General features: G+C 37.5%; 1 protein-coding gene across 14 annotated transcripts in view; it reads left to right on the plus strand.

Annotated features, from left to right (window-relative positions):
* KALRN (kalirin RhoGEF kinase) overlaps nucleotides 1-19,422 on the plus strand; it is a 589,612-nt gene that overhangs the window by 553,965 nt on the left and 16,225 nt on the right. For 9 of the 14 annotated variants that reach the window (XM_034423023.3, XM_034422995.3, XM_034423032.3 and 6 more), the window contains 3 exons: nucleotides 41-288; nucleotides 4,773-4,896; nucleotides 11,479-11,538. In XM_034423023.3, the coding sequence (XP_034278914.2) occupies nucleotides 41-288; nucleotides 4,773-4,896; nucleotides 11,479-11,538 (432 nt within the window). Of the gene's footprint in view, nucleotides 1-40; nucleotides 1,225-4,772; nucleotides 4,897-11,478; nucleotides 11,539-19,422 lie in introns of those variants that run through there. The other 5 variants (XM_087884078.1, XM_087884085.1, XM_087884096.1 and 2 more) reach the window with 1 other exon arrangement.

Below are 19,422 nucleotides of genomic sequence, written 5' to 3' on the forward strand. Positions count from 1 at the left end.
TATCTTGTTGCTATTCTTATTCTCTATGTTTCCTCTTCAGAATGACTTGGGTGGGTGCAATGGAACCTCTTCTATGGTGGTCATCAAAGATTACTATGCATTAAAGGAGAATGAAATCTGTGTCAACCAGGGTGAAGTGGTCCAAGTACTTGCCATTAACCAGCAGAACATGTTCCTTGTATACCAGCCTGCCAATGACCACTCACCAGCAGCAGAAGGATGGATCCCAGGGAATATCTTGGCTCCCCTCACTAAATCAACTACAGATAGTAGCGACGGAAGCATAAAGTAAGTGCTGTGTTGGATTCCCAGGGAGCAGTATGTGGATTTTTGAGGAAAAATTAAACACAAATGGTAGGATTTTCCTACTGTTTCCTTAGATCTTCAGTGCCATTGGAACAAACTATGCTTGATAACACAGCATGGGGTATTCATCTTGGGATAGTTGGGGTTTTTTGTTGGGGTTTTTTTGTGTGTTTTCCCCTTATAATTTATAAAATATTAAAATCCATAGACAGTTTAAAAAGCATGGTTTATGTTCTCCATCTTTTCCTAATCATGGACCTAATTGACTGGATTTCTATTTATCTTGTGTTTAAATAACATGTGTGTGTATGTGTGTAGACCCATACACACATATGTGAATGTGAAAGGGTGTGTGTGTATATGTGTGTGAGAGAAACAAACAAAACAAACATTGCTCTCCTCTACTGGCTTGAGTCCTGCTTCTCAAGGAAGAGATTTTATGTTGTCTATGGCAATTTCTTGTACAGTTTGTAACATTTTCATTTTGTTTTGTTTTTTCTGTTCGCATATTTTGTATAAAAAAATTTTTTGGTTTGATAAATCCCTTTTGCAGTACATTCCTGTAAAAAGTATTTTGCACTATTTAAAAAAAAATCCCATATTTGAAGTCAGATTGTGCAATATTATGGATAGTCGCAATGTTCATCATTGTACCTGTAATGTAACTAATAATTTTAAATGTACTATTTTAAATATGTAAAATAAATTTTCACTATGAGCATGTTTTGAGAAGATTATAAAAGGACCAATTTCTGACCCTCTTTAGTTCTTTTTTTCTTTCTATGTTTTGTTCCTAATTTAATGAAATGTGAAATACTCTTTCCGATTTTTTTGTCATTTTGTTAATTTGAAATGACTAAATGCAAGAAAATGTTTTTTGATATTAAATACAAAAGGTACAATCCTTTTCCATAAAAACTGTTGTTGTTTTTTTACACCTGCAATTGTCAAACCAGTATCAGTTTTCTCACACAAAGTCACCAAAGCTTGATTTTGCCAGTGGTAAATATTTCAATATTGTGGTTTAAAAATGCTGAAATACAATACCATGTTCCTTGCAACCAATCACTAACCTGGTTCTGATGCTGTCATCCCAAGAGCTTATACTATTAATTATAATAGGGACAAATCCATAGTTGCAGATATGCCCTTAGCCATTGTTTACTCTTGCTTTTTCATAGATACTAACCAAGTTCAACTCCAAACAGGATTTCTCTTTCCACCAAGGACGAAATTTGATAAGAAGGAAGAATCCGTGATATCCATGATTAAAAACCAAGAAGAAAAACAGAATGGGCCCTTGAAGCAAGGCCTAATCATTTCTGTGTTAATGATTAATAATGTGTTAATGAGAGTGGTCTGACAGTGGCAGAATTATATGGTCTAGTCAGTTTGCACATCCCATGAGCATAGCTAGAAATTGGCAGTGTGTGGAATACTTGGCCCTCCATTCATAGGATAATACTGAGGAATCACCGAAGTGATCATTGGGGAACCTCCGAGGCTGAGTCTTGCCAACTGTGTGTAATTAGACTGAATTGACAGCTGCTTAAATCTCAGTAACAGCCCAATAAATAGAGTTCCTGAGAATGGTAAGATGTGGCGCTAATTGCTCCCATAAGTTAGTCTGTTTAGGACCGCTTCATATATGATAGCAATTGACTTAAAAATGCTACTCCTGCACAGCGGTGGCTTCATCTAAGCCCCTTAATGTCTTGCTACAGAGAAAATGGTGTCATTTATAGCAGCAACTTTTCAGGAATAAAGCTGCTCTACTATAATGCCCTTGATGAGACAAACACCGAAGCTATGAAAATAAAGCATGACTTAGCAGGCACACAAAATAAATATCAAAGATGGTGAAATAAGAGTTGGGTGTGAAATGCAATGAGACACATACAAGGGAACAAATGCACAGAGAAGGCACACACACACACACACACACACACACACACACACACACACCCCAGTATCAAAGCCTATATCAATAGAAGTGAAACAAAAATAAATGAGGAATATAAGGAAATTTGTCAGTGTAAAAATTAAGGCTATTAATATAAACTATACCAAACCTAAGTTCAAATATTGCTCAAATGTCTTGGATTATGGAGAATTTTTTCAGTTAATCTTTTTTAAAAAGCCCATGAAATTACTTGCAGATTTGCACATGTCATTTATAGCTATTAGGTGAAGATTTCATATTATTGTAGAATGGTGAAGGGGCAAGGAAATTGTGTAATGTTTTGTGCATCCTGTTTCAGAGATAGGCCTTATCTGAATGTATACTAGAAACTGAGAATCTTTGCCTCCTTATTACCCTGTTTCCCCAAAAATAAGACATCCCCTGATAATAAGTCCAATCGGGCTTTTGAGCGCATGCGCTAAAATAAGCCTCCCCCTGAAAATAAGCCCTCCCCAAAAATATTTAAACTCAGAGCTGGAAATCAGGTAAGATGGCAAGAGGAGCCCCATCTTGCTCCACACGCCCCAAAATAATAAGACCTCTCCGAAAATAAGGCCAAGCGCTTAATTTTGGGTTCAAAAAAATATAAGACAGGGTCTTATTTTTGGGGAAATACGATACTATTACAAATTTAAACAGAAAGAGAGTCCCTTAAGCAAGTGTTCTAGACCCATCTAATTTCACCTGTTTTACTTTCTTTAACAATACTTCCATTCTTCCCGCTGGACTTTTGTACTTAGATGGATATTGAACTCAGCTGTAATCTTGAAATATTTTTATGAGATCTATTATCAAAAGCCCTCCTCAAATACTTTTAGTACACACATTAACACATATTATAAGAACTGGACCATAGCCCAAGTTTTATATATATTGTATTTACAGACCTGCTGTTGGAAAAACAAGAGAAGAGAGAGATTACACAAGTTCATTCATTCAGTGAATGTATCTATTGAAAATGAAGGGAAAAAAGTCTAAACTTTTTTAGAGTAAATACCGCAAGATACAAACCCATCCATATATATATATATATATACTGCTTGCTCAATAAGAATCCAAAAAGCTGCTTAAGAGACATTTCCTGAAGCGCCAACACGAGCTAATAAGTATTCATTCACAGGAGCTAAAAGAGGGTGCAGGAGAAAAGCCCAGCCAGATTTGCAAGATTCTGTTGTTATAGCCAATATTAATAAAAGTAGCTTTGGCCTTCGTGTGGAGTTGATTTGTGATTGGTTTGGTCCACATTGTGGGGCTGACAGTGGAGTACTATAATTAATTATATATAATTGATTTAAGATTAGATTTCATTCCTGCCTTGACTCTGTCTGCTTTTAGAAACTCAGCAAAATCATTCGAAAGCTTAGTGCAGCCTTTGACCTAAACACAGTTGTTGCTGTGTTGCAAAATTGGAACAAATTGCAACAAACCCTCATTTGGTCATTCATTTTTCACTAGAGGTGCTATTAAATAGCTCAAAAAGATTTTTTTTTTAATTCATGTACATTTGTATACTGTTCTAATCATAGATCCCAGATGCATATGCATAAGCATTTACTGCCTCCTATTTTGCATGCTTGCTGCTATAGTATTACCCTGTTGCTCTTGCGACAATGTATAGTATGTCATTCTGGTCCTGCATGAAGAAGGCACAATAGCAGGCTACTTACCTTTTGTTTAAGTACTTCTTTTCATTTCAGTGCACTTCCCAAACCTACGAATATATTTGGAATTTGAAGAATATAATTTCTGCTAAAAACCTAAAATCCTACTTATAAATATACGTTTTGATGAACTAAATTCTGTATTTTTCCATTTTACCTTACATGTTGTTTTCTCTCTTCTACTTCCCCATCCCAAAGAAAAACTGCTTACTGATGTCAAACCACTTTATTGTTACCATAGCACAATATGAATACAGTCAATTTAGTTCTCTCTTATTTAGAAGGGGTTTTTGTTTGTTTGTTTGTTTGTTTGTTTGTTTGGCAAAACATTAGTGACATTGGACTGATCAAATGGAGGCGGAATAAAACATCAGGAAATTTAAGTATAATGAAACTTGCTCCAGGGAATAGCCAATTCTGATACTTTAATAAAATTGCAGTTGAACTTTTGATGTTTTGGAACGTCGCACTGAACTCTGGAATATGGAACTATTTGTCCATATTGGGGGCACACAGACTTCTCTTTCTATTCCAATACTTCTTGCTGCTTGAAGTATTGGTGTCTAGTACTAAATCTTTGCATGTTACCAATCTTACATATACAGTTTGCGTTTCCTCTGTATTTTAAAGAGAACGTTTGGGTTCAAACAGGAATAACTGCATTAGAATAGTTTGAATTTCAGGTTTGAATATGTATATCCAAGTAGAGATATTGCAGGTGGCTTCCATCTCCTTGGGAGGAGCTGCAGAGATTCAGAACATGTATGCTCCTTGCCTTTCCACCTCCCTTCCTCTTCCTACTAAGACCTGCTATTTGATTAGTGCATTTTTTGGTATAACAGGAAGTCATGTTCATGGCATACCCTGCGCATGAGAAAGCGGGCGGAAAAGGAAAGCAGTGGCAAAACGGAAGCCAATGGCCTACGTAAACCCATGGATATTCTGAGCAACAAAGTCTCTGTTAAAGTGAGTAAGGCCATCTGAAGCTGTTCGCTGCCTACTGCTTCTCATCCTCACTCTCCCTGCAACATCCTGTCTGTGGACAGGGGGTGACATCTGGCTTTTGTTTTTTTGTTTGTTTGTTTTTTCCCTTGTTTTGCTTTTATTTTTTAATTTCTTTTACTTTTTGGTAGTAGTAGCCATTCTGGCCGGCGTTTGCATGCAGGATTACAGCACAGCTTTTTTCTCCTCACCACTGGCATCCAAAACTGTAAGTATGAGCGAGTGTATGTGTGTGCTCCTATGCGTGCGTGCATGCATGTATATGTGCCCAGAGGGCGAGTAGTACTTTACTTTCAGTAGTTTGGTTTTGTTTTTGTTTTTTTATAGCATCCCAAATATATGTGTGGTAAAAGCTCACAAGAGTTGAATGGAACCAAAGCATGCAGCCTAAACAGGAACTATTGTAAATATATTCTCATCGTTTTTTTTAATAAGAGATAAGAAAACTTGAGGAATGGTAAGCCATGACAATGTAGTACAGGAAAATGATTTGGTAGGGCTCCTTGGGTCTGCCTAAGGTCTTACATGGCATTTTAGGCTTTCAGGCCTACAGAGCCACTCATCTTAGAGAAGCATTCATATCACAGCCTTTGCTTTCCAAGAATTGGAGATGAGAAAGAAAACTCAACATGCTCCTCCTATTTTTCAACTCTGAGCTGGATAGGCACTGTTCCAATTTTTTCTCCTGACTTTGGCATGACACTCTCAGAATTTTTATCTCCTCTGTAGAAAGAATTGAAATAGCTTCCAGTTTATATCATAGATAGATAGATAGATAGATAGATAGATAGATAGATAGATAGATGATAGGTAGATTGGTAGGTAGGCAGGCAGACAGACACTGACTGACTGACCGACTGACTGACTGACTGACTGACTTTATTGTCACTTTGAATGTACACTAACACATTAAAATGAAATTTTGTTGCATATAACTCAAAGGGTCACCACCTCCAATATAAACTACATACACATGACTAAATAAATAAACACAAAATTATGCATATACCCACATTTATATGACACACAAACAACATAGTCTAGTTCGGATGTATACATGTGCATGGCTTAAGACAGTGGTTCTCAACCTGTGGGTCGGGACCCCTTTGGGGGTCGAATGACCCTTTCACAGGGGTCACCTAAGACCATCGGAAAACACATATTTTCAATGGTTTTAGGAATAATTTTATGGTTGAGGGTCACCACAACATGAGGAACTGTATTAAAGGGTCGCGGCATTAGGAAGGTTGAGACCCACTGGCTTAAGAGGTAGTAGCGGGGACAGCTAGCTTTTTCTTCCTCCTGCTGTTGTCCCCAATTCAATTGGTTAGAAGCTATTGATGGCAACTAAAAAATACAGAAGACATCAGTGCTGTGAATGGTGCCTATTTCCATTAAATTTTGGTTAGTTTATGTTATAGCCCAAACTTGGTAATTCTTCATTAAACAAGTATGTATAGTTTGATATACCTTTAAAAGAGAACTATTGTGATGTTATATGCTGGACTAGAAGCAGGATATGGAAGCTGGTTAGATGATTTGGGACACTGTACACACTCAGCCCTAGCCTGTACAAAATCATACATCTATCAACCTGCACTAGATTGACATGATAATTTATAGTCTATAAATATCACTGAAGATGCCTTCATCCTGCAATGGATTGATTTGAAATAACAATAGCAATAGTTAATATCACCATCACCCATTGAAAACTTTCATGAGGCCTGGAGATATGGAAACCTGTAGCTTTCCCTTTTCCTATCTCGATAGAATTGATATATATTGTTTTATGTAATCTGTCTTGTGCAGTTATATAATCTAAATAGCGTATAAATTGTATTCAATAGATGCTTCAATCCAGAAAATATGGATTCAATAGAATTCATAAGTTATGTGATTAGCCCTAATAAGAACTTTATACATCATATAAGGCTTTAATATGATTTGTTTGCATTGGCTTAGCATGTTCTGAGTATTATAGCATATTCAACAGTGCCAGACTGAGCTATATTAACTCATAAACCAGAAGTGGTATTCAGTCGGTTTGGATTGGTTCACCCAAACCGGTAGCGGAAATCGTGGGTGCCCCCCCCCCCGCTGCTCTATGCCATCCTATTTAGGCATGTTTTTGAGGCCAGGTGTATGCACTAGCAAAGCACATGCGCAGAAGGCCGGGCACATGTGTGGAAGGCAGTCGTGCATGTGAACCAGGTGCGTACACACACATGAACCAGGCTTGCATGCACACATGAACTGGGCTCACACGCGCACAAAGCAAGCATGCGCGTGCAGGGCGAACTGGTAGTAAGATAATCCAAAACCCAACGCTGTCATAAACTAGTCTGGTGTGGATTTAATGTACTGTGTAAACTCCATATAGTGTCACTTCCATAGTTCCTATTGTTAGATCTAGTCCATACTATAGAAGAGAGAAAGATTACGGAATGCCCAGTCAAAGATTTACTGTGATAGATCCACAGATTTCAAGTGAGCTGAAAAAATGCATATTAAAAAATAAACACAGTGTAAAACTATTGTCAAATCACCTGCTATTCTTTCTGGAAGTTTGTACAGTTATTCAAATGTAAGGGAGAAAATTCTTAAGAGACTTGAGTAAAATTTATCCATTGTGACATTCATGAGAATTAGATTTTCACACCTTCTCTTGCCATATGTTATACTGAGTAAAGAACCTCTAGCACACTGAAACCAGCTGTCATATCCCAGAATATCTTCTGGCATTGATTTCAACAGTAATTTGAATCAGGTAATTAAGTGTCCATTCTTAATCACTTAAAAACCTGATGGGATCGGCTAGGAATGAATGACGCTTGAACAATTGAACTATTGTTCCAAGTTATCCATCCTTTGCCCATATTCTCTGGATTGTCTTATGCAGATGCTATTGAATCTTAATTTATAAATGTGTGTTCCCTTTATAAACTTTCTTGAATGTTGATGTTTGACGCTATTTGTTTTTGATACCAGAACAAGACTTGATACAAAACAAGAACTTACATTCTGGGAGAATGGTACAAATAGAACCTATATCTCTATATTGTATTTTTCTCCCCCTCCCCTCCCACAATTCTAAAATTAAGCAGATCTCTGTTTCTATGTCACAGAAAGTTCTTATCCAAATTCAACTTGATTCAGCAGTATGTTGCAAATTTAAACTTGTGTTCTTACAACAAAAGTGTTTGACTTTCTCTTTTAATTAATCTTTTCCAGGTTTGTATTTGCATTGTTTCATGGAAGTAACAGATGTTAGAAAGAAACAAAAATACATATATTTCTATTTGTTGTAATTGCTATAAACTGCGATAGAACTTCTGTATTTTTCATAATTGGGGAGAAGGAAGAATTCATGCAGTTGCAACAATCCCCGTTCTTGCAGAATTCCTTCTCTGTAATTATGAAAGACAAGAGGAACCCTATTTTATCTGAACAATTTCAAATATGCGATCTGTGTAAAAACAAATAGACATTTACAGTTCCACAGAGATGGAAAATATTTATCAACCGAAAAATACTATGAATCATTAATGTTCATCATTATTTCACTTTATTGCATTCCATCAAAATCCCACTTCTGATTTAAACCAAGATTATAATCAAGAAAACAAATTCACATATATCAAAATACAATATTAAAATCCTAGCTAATAGTTCTAGTACATTTAAATTTACTCATCCTTTGCAGAAATGTTCTTTTTTAAATTGACAGTGCTATATTTTAATTCTTTTTCTTCAAATTTAATTTAAAAGATTAAACTTTTCTGAAGGAACATATACAGGTGTATACATTATCAGCGTCTTATATTGTCTTCTTAACAGTATTGTTCCAGGGATGCAAAATGGCATGTATTTATATTTAAGTACTGTAGATCTAAATAATAAATGCTGTGCCAGCAAGCTAAAAGAAGATATAAGATTTGGAGTTTTTCCTAACACTAAATATAAAGTTATATTTTCTACATAGAAGACAACATTCTATTTATTCCATTTATTTCAAAACCAATATATATTATTCTGCTCACGTGGCTTTTAAGATCCCATAAAACATATATAGTAATACAAAGCAATTATATCAAATATTAAATAAATTAGTGAAAAGTAATGAAGAATTACCCACTTCTAATACCCAGACTGTTAAAGGATAGTTTTGGCTTGTAAAAATAGACCTGTAATTTGTCAGAATTACTTTATCAATAAAGTAATTGTGAATGGACTAGATTAAGAATTTTCTTTCATTGGCAGGAATTTATTCAAATTATTCTTACTCATAAAATGGGAAAAGGGAGTTTGGGATCTGGTTGGCTGGTTTGCAAATTCCCACTGCTTCCCAGAAACACACAGATCATCTGTCTATTCACCCACCCACCCATCCATCATCTATCTATCTATCTATCTATCTATCTATCTATCTATCTATCTATCTATCTATCTATGTCTTGTGTGATGACCAATTCTCAATAACCCGGGTGGGAGCTCACAGTCAACCAATTACAATAAAACCAGTAAAAGATGGCAAGTGCAACAGATCAGAGAGATTGAAGTGAGAGGTCTTACTCTCCCTTGCACCTGGTGAAGAGCCCGCTCTTCATGGCTTTTCTAAACAACATCTTTGGAAGAACCTCATTCCAGAAGGCACACACTGCTACATAGTAGGGGTGCTTTCAGGTGACCCACCATTGTTTAATCGAAGGAACTCATAAAGATTTCAGTGGAACATGATAATCAGAATTGCTTCTTGTCCATTTTGTCAGTGGAAAAGGTTTTTCTGGACCATTGATGAAAAAAGTCTGGGGAGCAGGAAGCTTTGTTGGATGAGATCGATTGTCTTCTCTTGACTGCACTTTGTTACCCACTGACTTCTATTTACTTTCCTATCGCAAGAAGGTTATGCAAAATTGCAGTTTAAGATACTAATTCCAGCTCTGGACTCTATATCATTTGTTGTAAGATGCCACAAAATTCTTTGTTACTGTTTCTTAAAAGTTAATTTTGATTTGTGTTTTTTGCTTTAAAAAGTGGGGAGGGGATATGGACAACACAGGAAACATTTTTCCTTGTCAAGCTTAGAACACAGCCTTTTCTGAAATGTTTTATTTTACTGTCTGAGTTGACAGTGTCTTAACAAAAACCAAACAAAACTGGCTTAACTGTTCTATGCTATGAAACAAAACTTGGATGCTGTCCAGTGTTCTAGCATAGAAAGCAGGGGTGGGGGAAAATCTTGTGTGCCCTAAATTATTCGCACACAGTTGCTTCCCTCCTACCCAGTCTGCAGGAAAATTGTCCAAGATAATTTCAAAGAGAAAACAATGGAACCATTTTTTTTCATATACAGATTGTGTAATGTTTTCAAAATTATTTAAATTATGGCTTGGCCAATCTTTCTTCAGCTGTTGACTGATAGCAATCAGAATGGACTGCTATGCCACCCACTTAACAATGCCAAGTAGAAATCTAGGCATATAGATTTTTCTAACACAACATGCTCAGAACAGCTATTTTAATGCAAAGTGTAACGTTGGTCCCCAAAATAAAGCTAAAAAGCAACAGAGCATCCAGTTAGCCAAGTACTGAAACAGCAAATCCTCTTTTGAACAGATAATATATTAGATCATGCCTCCCCTTCTTTATAAACACAAATTTCATGAGCATTTATGGTGATTGAAGAGACCCCACTTTATGGATGAATCCTATCAATGTCTGGTCTGAGGGGACCCAAATTCAAGATCCAGTTGTGCCTGTCTTGGTGTTGTGTTGTGTGTGTTCTGCCAAAGGATGATCAAGTCTGTCAACACTGATAGAGCATGGGGTAAGATATATTTGTTGGGCACCTCCCTCCTTAAACAATCCATTTAGTGAATGGAGGAAGGATGCCCTTCAATGCCATAGCAGGTCTGCTACCTTCTGCTGTGCACTTAATTTATCTAAGTGGGAATTAAGAAATACAAAATCAGGAAATGACATTCAGATTTTTAAAACTGGCTTCACTTCTGAATTCTGGGCTATTCAAGTTTTTTACAGTTGTAGGACATTAAAAAAATAATAATAATTGGCATTTGATACACATTTGAGTCCACCAGGAGAAGGGCGGTATATAAATTGAATAAATAATAATAATAATAACATGGCTGAAATTCTTAAAAAAGGGCACCTCAGAAGATTGAATGAAGCACTAGACTCTTGACACCTCCAGAATTCTTATTTACTTGCCAGAATTGGATGCGAAAGATTATTTAGATATAATTTTGTCAGCCAGGTTCCAAGAGCCCTCTCAAATGGGGAAGCTGATATAGCAGAGGTAGCGTTTCATAGTGCTGCTTCCACTAATGTATTTTTTCCAAATTACTTAAAGACAGTTTTCCTATTATTTTGCCCAGTGTGTATTGCTTGCACCTAGTGACTTTCTGTTGGAAAGTATTTTGAGTTATTGGTGGCCATTTCTATGTTGCTCTTAATTGCTCTGCTCTTCTTTAATCTCTCTGCTGATCAAAACTCTGTTCTTTTTTTCTCCATGCTGCTCAAAAGGAGACAAACAGTTCAGAAGAGTCTGAATGTGATGACCTTGACCCCAACACTAGCATGGAGGTAGACCATGATCCTTTCTATCCGCCCTCTCTCGAACCTAGTACTAACTTCCCCAGAGAATTGTTTGCCTGTTTTAAAATAGTACCTATAAAATTTGGTGTCTCTGCTCTAAACAAAGGGGTGACTGTAGTATACTGTAGATTCAGAGTGGAGTGCCTGTCCCAGACAGAAGATCTTAGACAGCAAACTATCTCTCATTTAATTTTAACAATACATCAATGTGAGAATTCCATATAAGATACCAAATTGTCTGTCATTCTGGACATATTTATTCTGGTAAATGAATCTGGAACCTCCACTGTAAGCTAACACATCAGTATATAAAGGGCCTGGTGGCTCAGCAGACTGATAGCATTGTGATTAAGACCAGCTGCCTGCAATTACTGTAAGTTCGAACCTCACCAGGCTCAAGGTTGACTCAGCCTTCCATCCTTTCTAAGGTAGGTTAAATGAGGACCCAGTTTGTGGGGGCAATAAGCTGACTTTGTATAAATATACAAAAGTATGAAGGCTATTGCTTAACACATTGTAAGCCGCCCTGAGTCTCTGGAGAAGGACGGCATATAAATCAAATTAAAAAAAAAAAAATCTCAACTGTTATGAATACAGCAGGTTTGCTCTTTCTTGGTTCCATTGATCCAACTTTGAATGGGACAGTCTGATATGCTAAATAATATGTAATGTGGAGCATCTATTAATTAGAATTTTGACCCGACTGCAATAGATAAAGATCCATGACAGTTCAGTATTTAAAACAAGGTCAATAGCAATCAGAAGTGTTTGCTGTACTAGTGAAATCCAACTGCTAACAGTAAATGAGTACTAAGGACAAAAGTCCTATAAGAAGACATACATCAAGTAGTTAAAGCTTTCTTGGGAATCCATGAGTTCTGGTACAAAATATTAAATGTCAATTCACTTAATCACTTAGAAGACTGCGACACATTGCAAAAGATCCTTTCCACTGAGAATAGTTGAATAATAAGTAAACAATAACATTACAATATGAAAACACATAGATTAAAACCCAGAAATGAGGGAAAAATAGAAAAGGCCTTCTAGAACAGGGGTCTCCAATCTTGGCAACTTTTAAGACTTATGGATTTCAGCTCCCAGAATTACCCTGTCAGCCATCCTGGCTGAGGAATTCTGGGAGTTTACAAGTCTTAAAGTTGCCAAGTTGGAGACCCCTGTTCTAGATGACAACACATCACTAAGCAAGTTTGTTTTAGAAACAAAGCATCTGTCTGAGAGCTTAGAGATGAAGCTCTTGTTATTGGGGAAAAAATACTACAGAAAACCACTTTGCAATGATGTAAAAGTGTTTCTAATGTTCTCAAACCATTTGGAAAACATAAGAATATTAGACTTTCATAATTAGCATGTTAGGGATAACTGTAGAGTATACAGGTAAAGAGATCTCACTAATATCTAATGAGGCTGTGCAAATCCTTCCAAAGAGATACTTCGCAATGCTGGGTATACTGTACAAAACATTTATTCATATCCACAAAGTCCAGTAATGATGTAACTGCTTTACTGATCTGAAGAATAGTGCTTTCCACATATTCTTTTGCATTGTAGAAGACTTCTTTCTAACAATGTGCATAGTCCTGATATTTAATATATTAGAACACCTAAAGTCTGTATTCCTTTACCAATTCATAAAAGCTAGATTTGTGGACTTTGGGTGATACATAGTCTGCATTTAAGTCCTACCTCCCCACTTCCTTATTGTGTTTTGCTTTTGGCTACGCAATGCTAATGCTGATATCAGAGTACTTGCTGTGCCTGGCAATTACAGTTTATTTTCAAAGCCTTTCAATTGCTACTGCTTTGCCAATTTATTCATATATATTTGAAGCCAATGGACAAAGAAAAAGGGAAAAAAAGGAGCTTGGAACAAAACAAGATGCAGCAGTAATGTTTGTTTGGATGAGGCAAGGGAGAGGACTTAAAATACTGCTGTTCAAGTATTATAGGAGTAGTAAACTCTATGTGAGCACAAATAGAAATTTCTCCACGTATTTTTCTTACATTGTCCCCATGAAAATAGAGCAAATCCCTCACTATCAATTTGTTTCTTGGCAAAGAGACCCCATCTGTGGCCATTATATATTTGTGCTATCCACTTTGCCTCAAAACAGTGTTGATTACCTAATTTTTCCATGAAGCTCACTCCATTACATTCCTCTATATCCAGTGGTGGGATTCAGCCAGTTCGCACCACTTCGGGAGAACCGGTTGTTAACTTTCTGAGCAGTTTGGTGAACTGGTTGTTGGAAGAAATCATTAAGGCAGAGAACTGGTTGTTAAATTATTTGAATCTCACCACTGTCTATATCTAATTGTCAAGTTAGTAGTGCTGTAGTGTTCCCCAGCTAATTGTTTATATCTTCTAGTGAGTATACATAAAACAGAAACTATGTTTTGCTTTAAACCTGGAATATGCCATTATGTTCCAGAAATTCAGCCCTTAAACCAGGGTGGGCTTCAAAAATTTTAGCAAGGGGTTCTCTGCCCGGTTGCTGGGTGGGTGTGGCCATGATGGGCGTGGCCTAGTCAGCCTCCTGCACCATGGCAGGAGGGGCGTTTTTTTCCTCCCCGGGCTTTCCTTGAGCCTCTGGGAGGGCAAAAACGGCCTCCCCAGGCTCCAAAGGCCCTCTGGAGGCTGGAAACGGACCCGTCTCCAGCCTTTCTGAACTTCTAGTAGGCCCATTTCTTGCCCTCCCTGAGCTTCCATGTGCGCCCTGCACTTACCTGCATCCAAAACGGGCCGCGTGGGGACTTCTGGGAGGGGCAGGGTGGGCAGGACCAGCCAGGAGTGGGATTTGGGAGTTCTCCGAACTGCACAGAATCAGCCCACCCCTGCCTTAAACACCCACATTTGCATACCATCCCAGATGCCTAAGAACAGATGTTTGAGATCCATTCACTTGCAGTTCTAGATAAATATGAGTTTTGCAAGGTTATTTCCTAACTTGGATTGGAGTCCCAGATAATTTTTCTATCACGAGTTACCTTTTTCAACCACTGTTTGCCCCTGAAAGCAGGGGTGAAATGCTCCCGGTTTGGACTGGATTACCCGATCTGGTAGCAATGGCGGCAGGTGGTTCGGAGAACTGGTAGAAAAAATCCCTGCGTCCCCCCACCACCACCACGCCCAGCTGAGTCGCACGATCATGAGAGGCTTTTTTTTTTACTTTTAAAAGCATTTTTTCTACAACCTCTTCCGACGAAAAAATGCTTTCAAAACTAAAAAAAAAAAGCCTCTGATGATCGCGCGGCTCAGCTGGGATCTTCAGAGGCTTTTCAAAGCATTTTTTTCTGCAACCTCTTGGCCGAAGACGTGGTAAAAAAAATGCTTTGAAAAGTCTCTGACGATCCCAGCTGAGTTGCCTGATCATCAGAGAGGCTTTTCAAAGCATTTTTTAAAATGCCTCTCTGACGATCCCAGCTGTGTTGCCTGATCGGCAGAGGCTTTTCAAAGCATTAGAAAAAATGCTTTGAAAAGTTAAAAAAAAAAAAGTTGGCCACGCCCACCCAGTCACATTACCCCCCCAAGCCACACCCACAGAACCGGTAGTAACACATTTTACATTTCACCCCTGCCTGAAAGTGCTGTTTGTAGTAAAAGAGAGTGAAGAACAATTGGTCTGCTGGTCAGGAAGCCCTCAGGCAAGAAAAACTCAACTAAAAATATATTGTTGATCCTCACTGAATCTGTCCAAGCACTAGATTGACATGGTGGGAAAGACAGAACTATTTCATCTCCAGCAAAGGTCCATGTCCTGCTGTCAACAGCTTCCTCAGGTTAAAGCAAATTAATATAGCTCTTTTCCTGCTTCCTTAGTTTTCTTTTTTCTACAGTTTTGCACAATGTTGCATTATTTCATTAGCATTCCACAATGGTTTCGCTTTTTTTTTTTTTTTTTACTATCCCCGATTTTGTCCCCATAAATTTTTGGGTGTAGCTGTTTTTTGCAAAGAAAATGATTTATAAAATACATTCCGATCCTTTAATGGGTGCTTCCATTTTGCAGCATTAATAAATCAAAATTAAAGGCTGCTACTTAATTGCCTCATGCGGTAAGGTTCCCAGTGCTAATGCATTCCTTTGAAACCTGTAAGACTTGTTTCTAAGTCTGCGGATACGTGTTCCGTACAGGTGTTTGCATGCTTCAGCCTGAATTGTGCTTGTCAAAAACCTTTAAAAGGAATGGCGATATTAAAGAAAGGCAATCAATTTAAGGTGCTCACAATCTGAAAATATTCAAGATTTGGTGCACTTGAGCCTTTAGGTTTCTTTAGAGGAATGTTATCAAGTTCCATACTGGTGTTTGCCTGCTTCAGCCTGAATTGTGGGCTATATATTATGACATAAAGCTTGTCAAAATCCATGAAAACGAGTGGCGATATTAAAGAAAGGCAATCAATTTTAGGTGCTCAGAATTCAAAAATATTCAAGACGGTGCATTTGGGCCTTTAGGTTTCTTTAGAGGAATGTTATCAAGAGTAGCTACAAACTACTCAGCATCATTGGTGGATCAAAAACCATTCAATTTTATTCAGTTTGATATGTGGGGAGAAAAATACAACAAATTTCCTGTATAGGTGGAAGAGAACGTCTGGAGAAAAGAGATAGCTAACTTCAGCCTGGAGGCCATGTCTAGCCTTGTTTGTTTGTGGCAAATAAAGCTAAAAATTTCAACCGTGTCATAATAAGCAAGACTTACCATATTTTGGAACAGTAAAACAATACTTATTACCATCTAAAGAGCTGGAGATGGGGCTACATCAGGTTATTTATAACCTAAATTGTATCATAACTTTGGGGAAAATGATCAAGATTGGGAAGATAACCATCCCCATTAGGTAAAGGTAAAGGTTCCCCTTGCACATATGTGCTAGTTGTTCCCAACTCTAGGGGGCAGTGCTTATCTCCGTTTCAAAGCTGAAGAGCCAGGGCTGTCCGAAGATGTCTCCGTGGTCATGTGGCCGGCATGACTAAACACCAAAGGTGCACAGAGCTCTGTTACCTTCCCATCAAAGGTGGTCCCTATTTTTCTACTTGCATTTTTTATGTGCTTTCGAACTGCTAGGTTGGCAGAAGCTGGGACAAGTAATAGGACCATTACGTGGCACTAGGGATTTGAACTGCTGAACTGCCGACCTTTCGATCGACAAGCTCAGCATATTAGCCACTGAGCCACGATGTCCCTATTATTATAGTCCCAATTAGGATTGCCATTTATCTTTTCTTCACCCTATCACCAATATTTTTCATGGCAGAAATACCACAATTAGGTTCTTCCTTCGTCGTCAAAATTTTATTTTTACCCTGTTTTCCCGAAAATAAGACATCCCCTGATAATAAGCCCAATCAGGCTTTTGAGCGCATGCGCTAAAATAAGCCTCCCCCCAAAAAATAAGCCCTCCCCAAAAATATTTAAATGCAGAACTGGAAATCAGGTAAGACAGCAAGAAATCCCCATCTTGCTCCACATGCCCCAAAATAGTAAGCCCTCCCAAAAATAAAGCCAAGTGCTTATTTCGGGGTTCAAAAAAATATAAGAGAGGGTCTTATTTTCGGGAAAACACAGTAGATAAATCTTTGGAATGTGACCTTTTTAATCAAAGTGGGCAACATATTTGTCACTAGAATTAATATTTTACTGTAATTGTTTTAGCCACAGGGAGTTTAACAATGAGATCCCAGAAGGAGCAAAGCTGAAATTTCCAGGGTTGATTGGATATTGTTGTTATTTTTTTCAAAATCTGTGAGTGCCTGTTCACACATGTGCAGTTAAAAGACAAATAAACCTGTTTGCCTTTTTAAAGCAGTTTCACAACTCTTAAAAAGTGTAAGAACTGTAAATGTCCGGTAGTCATAATTTGCCCACCCTTTCTTAATTGTGATTATTAATGATTACCTAACAGTACCAAATAGCGCTGCCTATTAATCTTGAATCAACAAGGCAGAAAACTTCCAGCTGGATAAGCCTTAATTGAAATAGTGGCATCGTCAAATAAAATAATTTTTTATTGGATTGCTGTAACAGTTTAATCATTAATCCAGATAACTTGGCACATATATGCCCTCTGCTGCGGAAACAAATCTAATGTCTAGCCTAGGGTTTAAATGCATTTGCTACAATATTACTAATGTAATATTACTAATTGTACAGTTCTGTACAAATTTACCCCTAATTAGGCTGGATTGTTTCCAGTGGATCTTAGTAGCTTTGATATTGGGTAAAGATACTTCATCAAAGATTTAAGTTAAAAAGCTAAAGTCAAATGCTGAATGTGTTAACTGTAAATTTCAGATACATTTTGTGGCCAGGGCTTTTTCCATCACAGGTTTTCATTTTTTTCAAAGAAGTATGGTATTTTTGATAAATCGAGATTCCTTGTGTGTCTTTAGGCTTTTTTTAGTTCTCACAATGAGTTTATGAATACCAAGTAGAGGAATACATTGCATGAGAATAGTTCATATTTTAAAAATATTATTTTCTTGAAGGCAATTCCAGATACAGAGTAAAGACTTATTGGAAGGAAATTATTTAGAATTTAATGGATTTTGCCTAAAGGTTCTCGGGTACGAAATAATTAAAAATTCTACTCTAGTGGGTAAGATTGAATTTTTACCAATTAGGTAAAAAAAAATTTACCATCAGGTTTGTCCTGATAGTCAGTGCAAAGTACAAATACAAAAATTTTTCTTCACTTTGTACTGGTTGAATTACAAACTCATTTTGCAAATCATCCTGTCTTTCATGGTGCTGTAGAATGACCAAAAAAAGGATGGATTGCCATGAAGTAATCAGACCTGGAGAGATTTTGAAACAACCAATTTATTCAAAACCACTGTAGTACCTGAGGTTTCCGAACCAAAGATGACCAAGCTCTACTTCTTATTATTTTATCTAAAACACTTGAGTACAATCACTGTAGAGTACTGGACTGTTTTGCTTAATCTGCTATTTTAACAAGGTGATTCTTAGGTGTGTGAGGATTAAACGTAGTGCTAAATATGATCAGATAACAACTAGAGCTTTGCAGCACTTCAGAACTGATTCCAGAGAGGTTCTTTAGCATGATCTCTGCAAAAATCACAGCTGATTTAGAGCTGCAGACAGATGCTTCTATTGCACTCCTACTTTCTTTAAAGTTTAAACCACCTGTTTGGAATGGAGTCCAAAATGCTGTAGACCTCCAATATGCCTATGGGGATTCTCAGTCATCCAGGTCATGGTTGTCCCAAAGGTAGTTTTTCAGGAGGCAACTGGACTTTTTGGTTTTTCTTTGAAGATGTTTCACTTCTCATCCAAGAAGCTTTTTCAGCTCTGACTGGATGATGGGGAATGGAAGAATTTATATTTCTTGCAGACAGCTGGTCATTCACATTCTTTTAGAGAGCTGTTGAGGCCACTTGGAGGTCAACAGCCTGTCCCTGTGTACAACAGTGAAGGACAAAGGGCAGAAAACATTCTGCGGAAAGTACAGCTTTACAGCACAGTCCTTTCAGCAGTTCCAAGAAGGCTCCTCACCCATTTGCACTACTCAGGTGACCCAGAGGACATAGACAAACCTCCAAGTGGCCTCAATGACTCTCTAAAAACAATGCAAATGACCAGCTGTCTGCAAGGAATATAAATCTTTCCATTCCCCACCATCCAGTCAGAGCTGAAGAAGCTTCTTGGATGAGAAGCAAAACATCTTCAAAGAAAAACAAAAAAGTCCAGTTGCCTCTTGAAAAAAGCACCTTTAGAACTCCAATAGCTACAGGAATTATCTGATTCCCAGCCACTCATGAAGATAGTCTGCTGATCATGGGAAGTGAATGAGAGGAAAGACCAAAAATTATGGGCAGTAAATCTA

The sequence above is a fragment of the Pantherophis guttatus genome, chromosome 1 (genome assembly GCF_059756535.1).
Source record: "Pantherophis guttatus breed Tessera chromosome 1, ASM5975653v1, whole genome shotgun sequence".
In the NCBI taxonomy this organism is placed as follows: Eukaryota; Metazoa; Chordata; class Lepidosauria; order Squamata; family Colubridae; genus Pantherophis; species Pantherophis guttatus.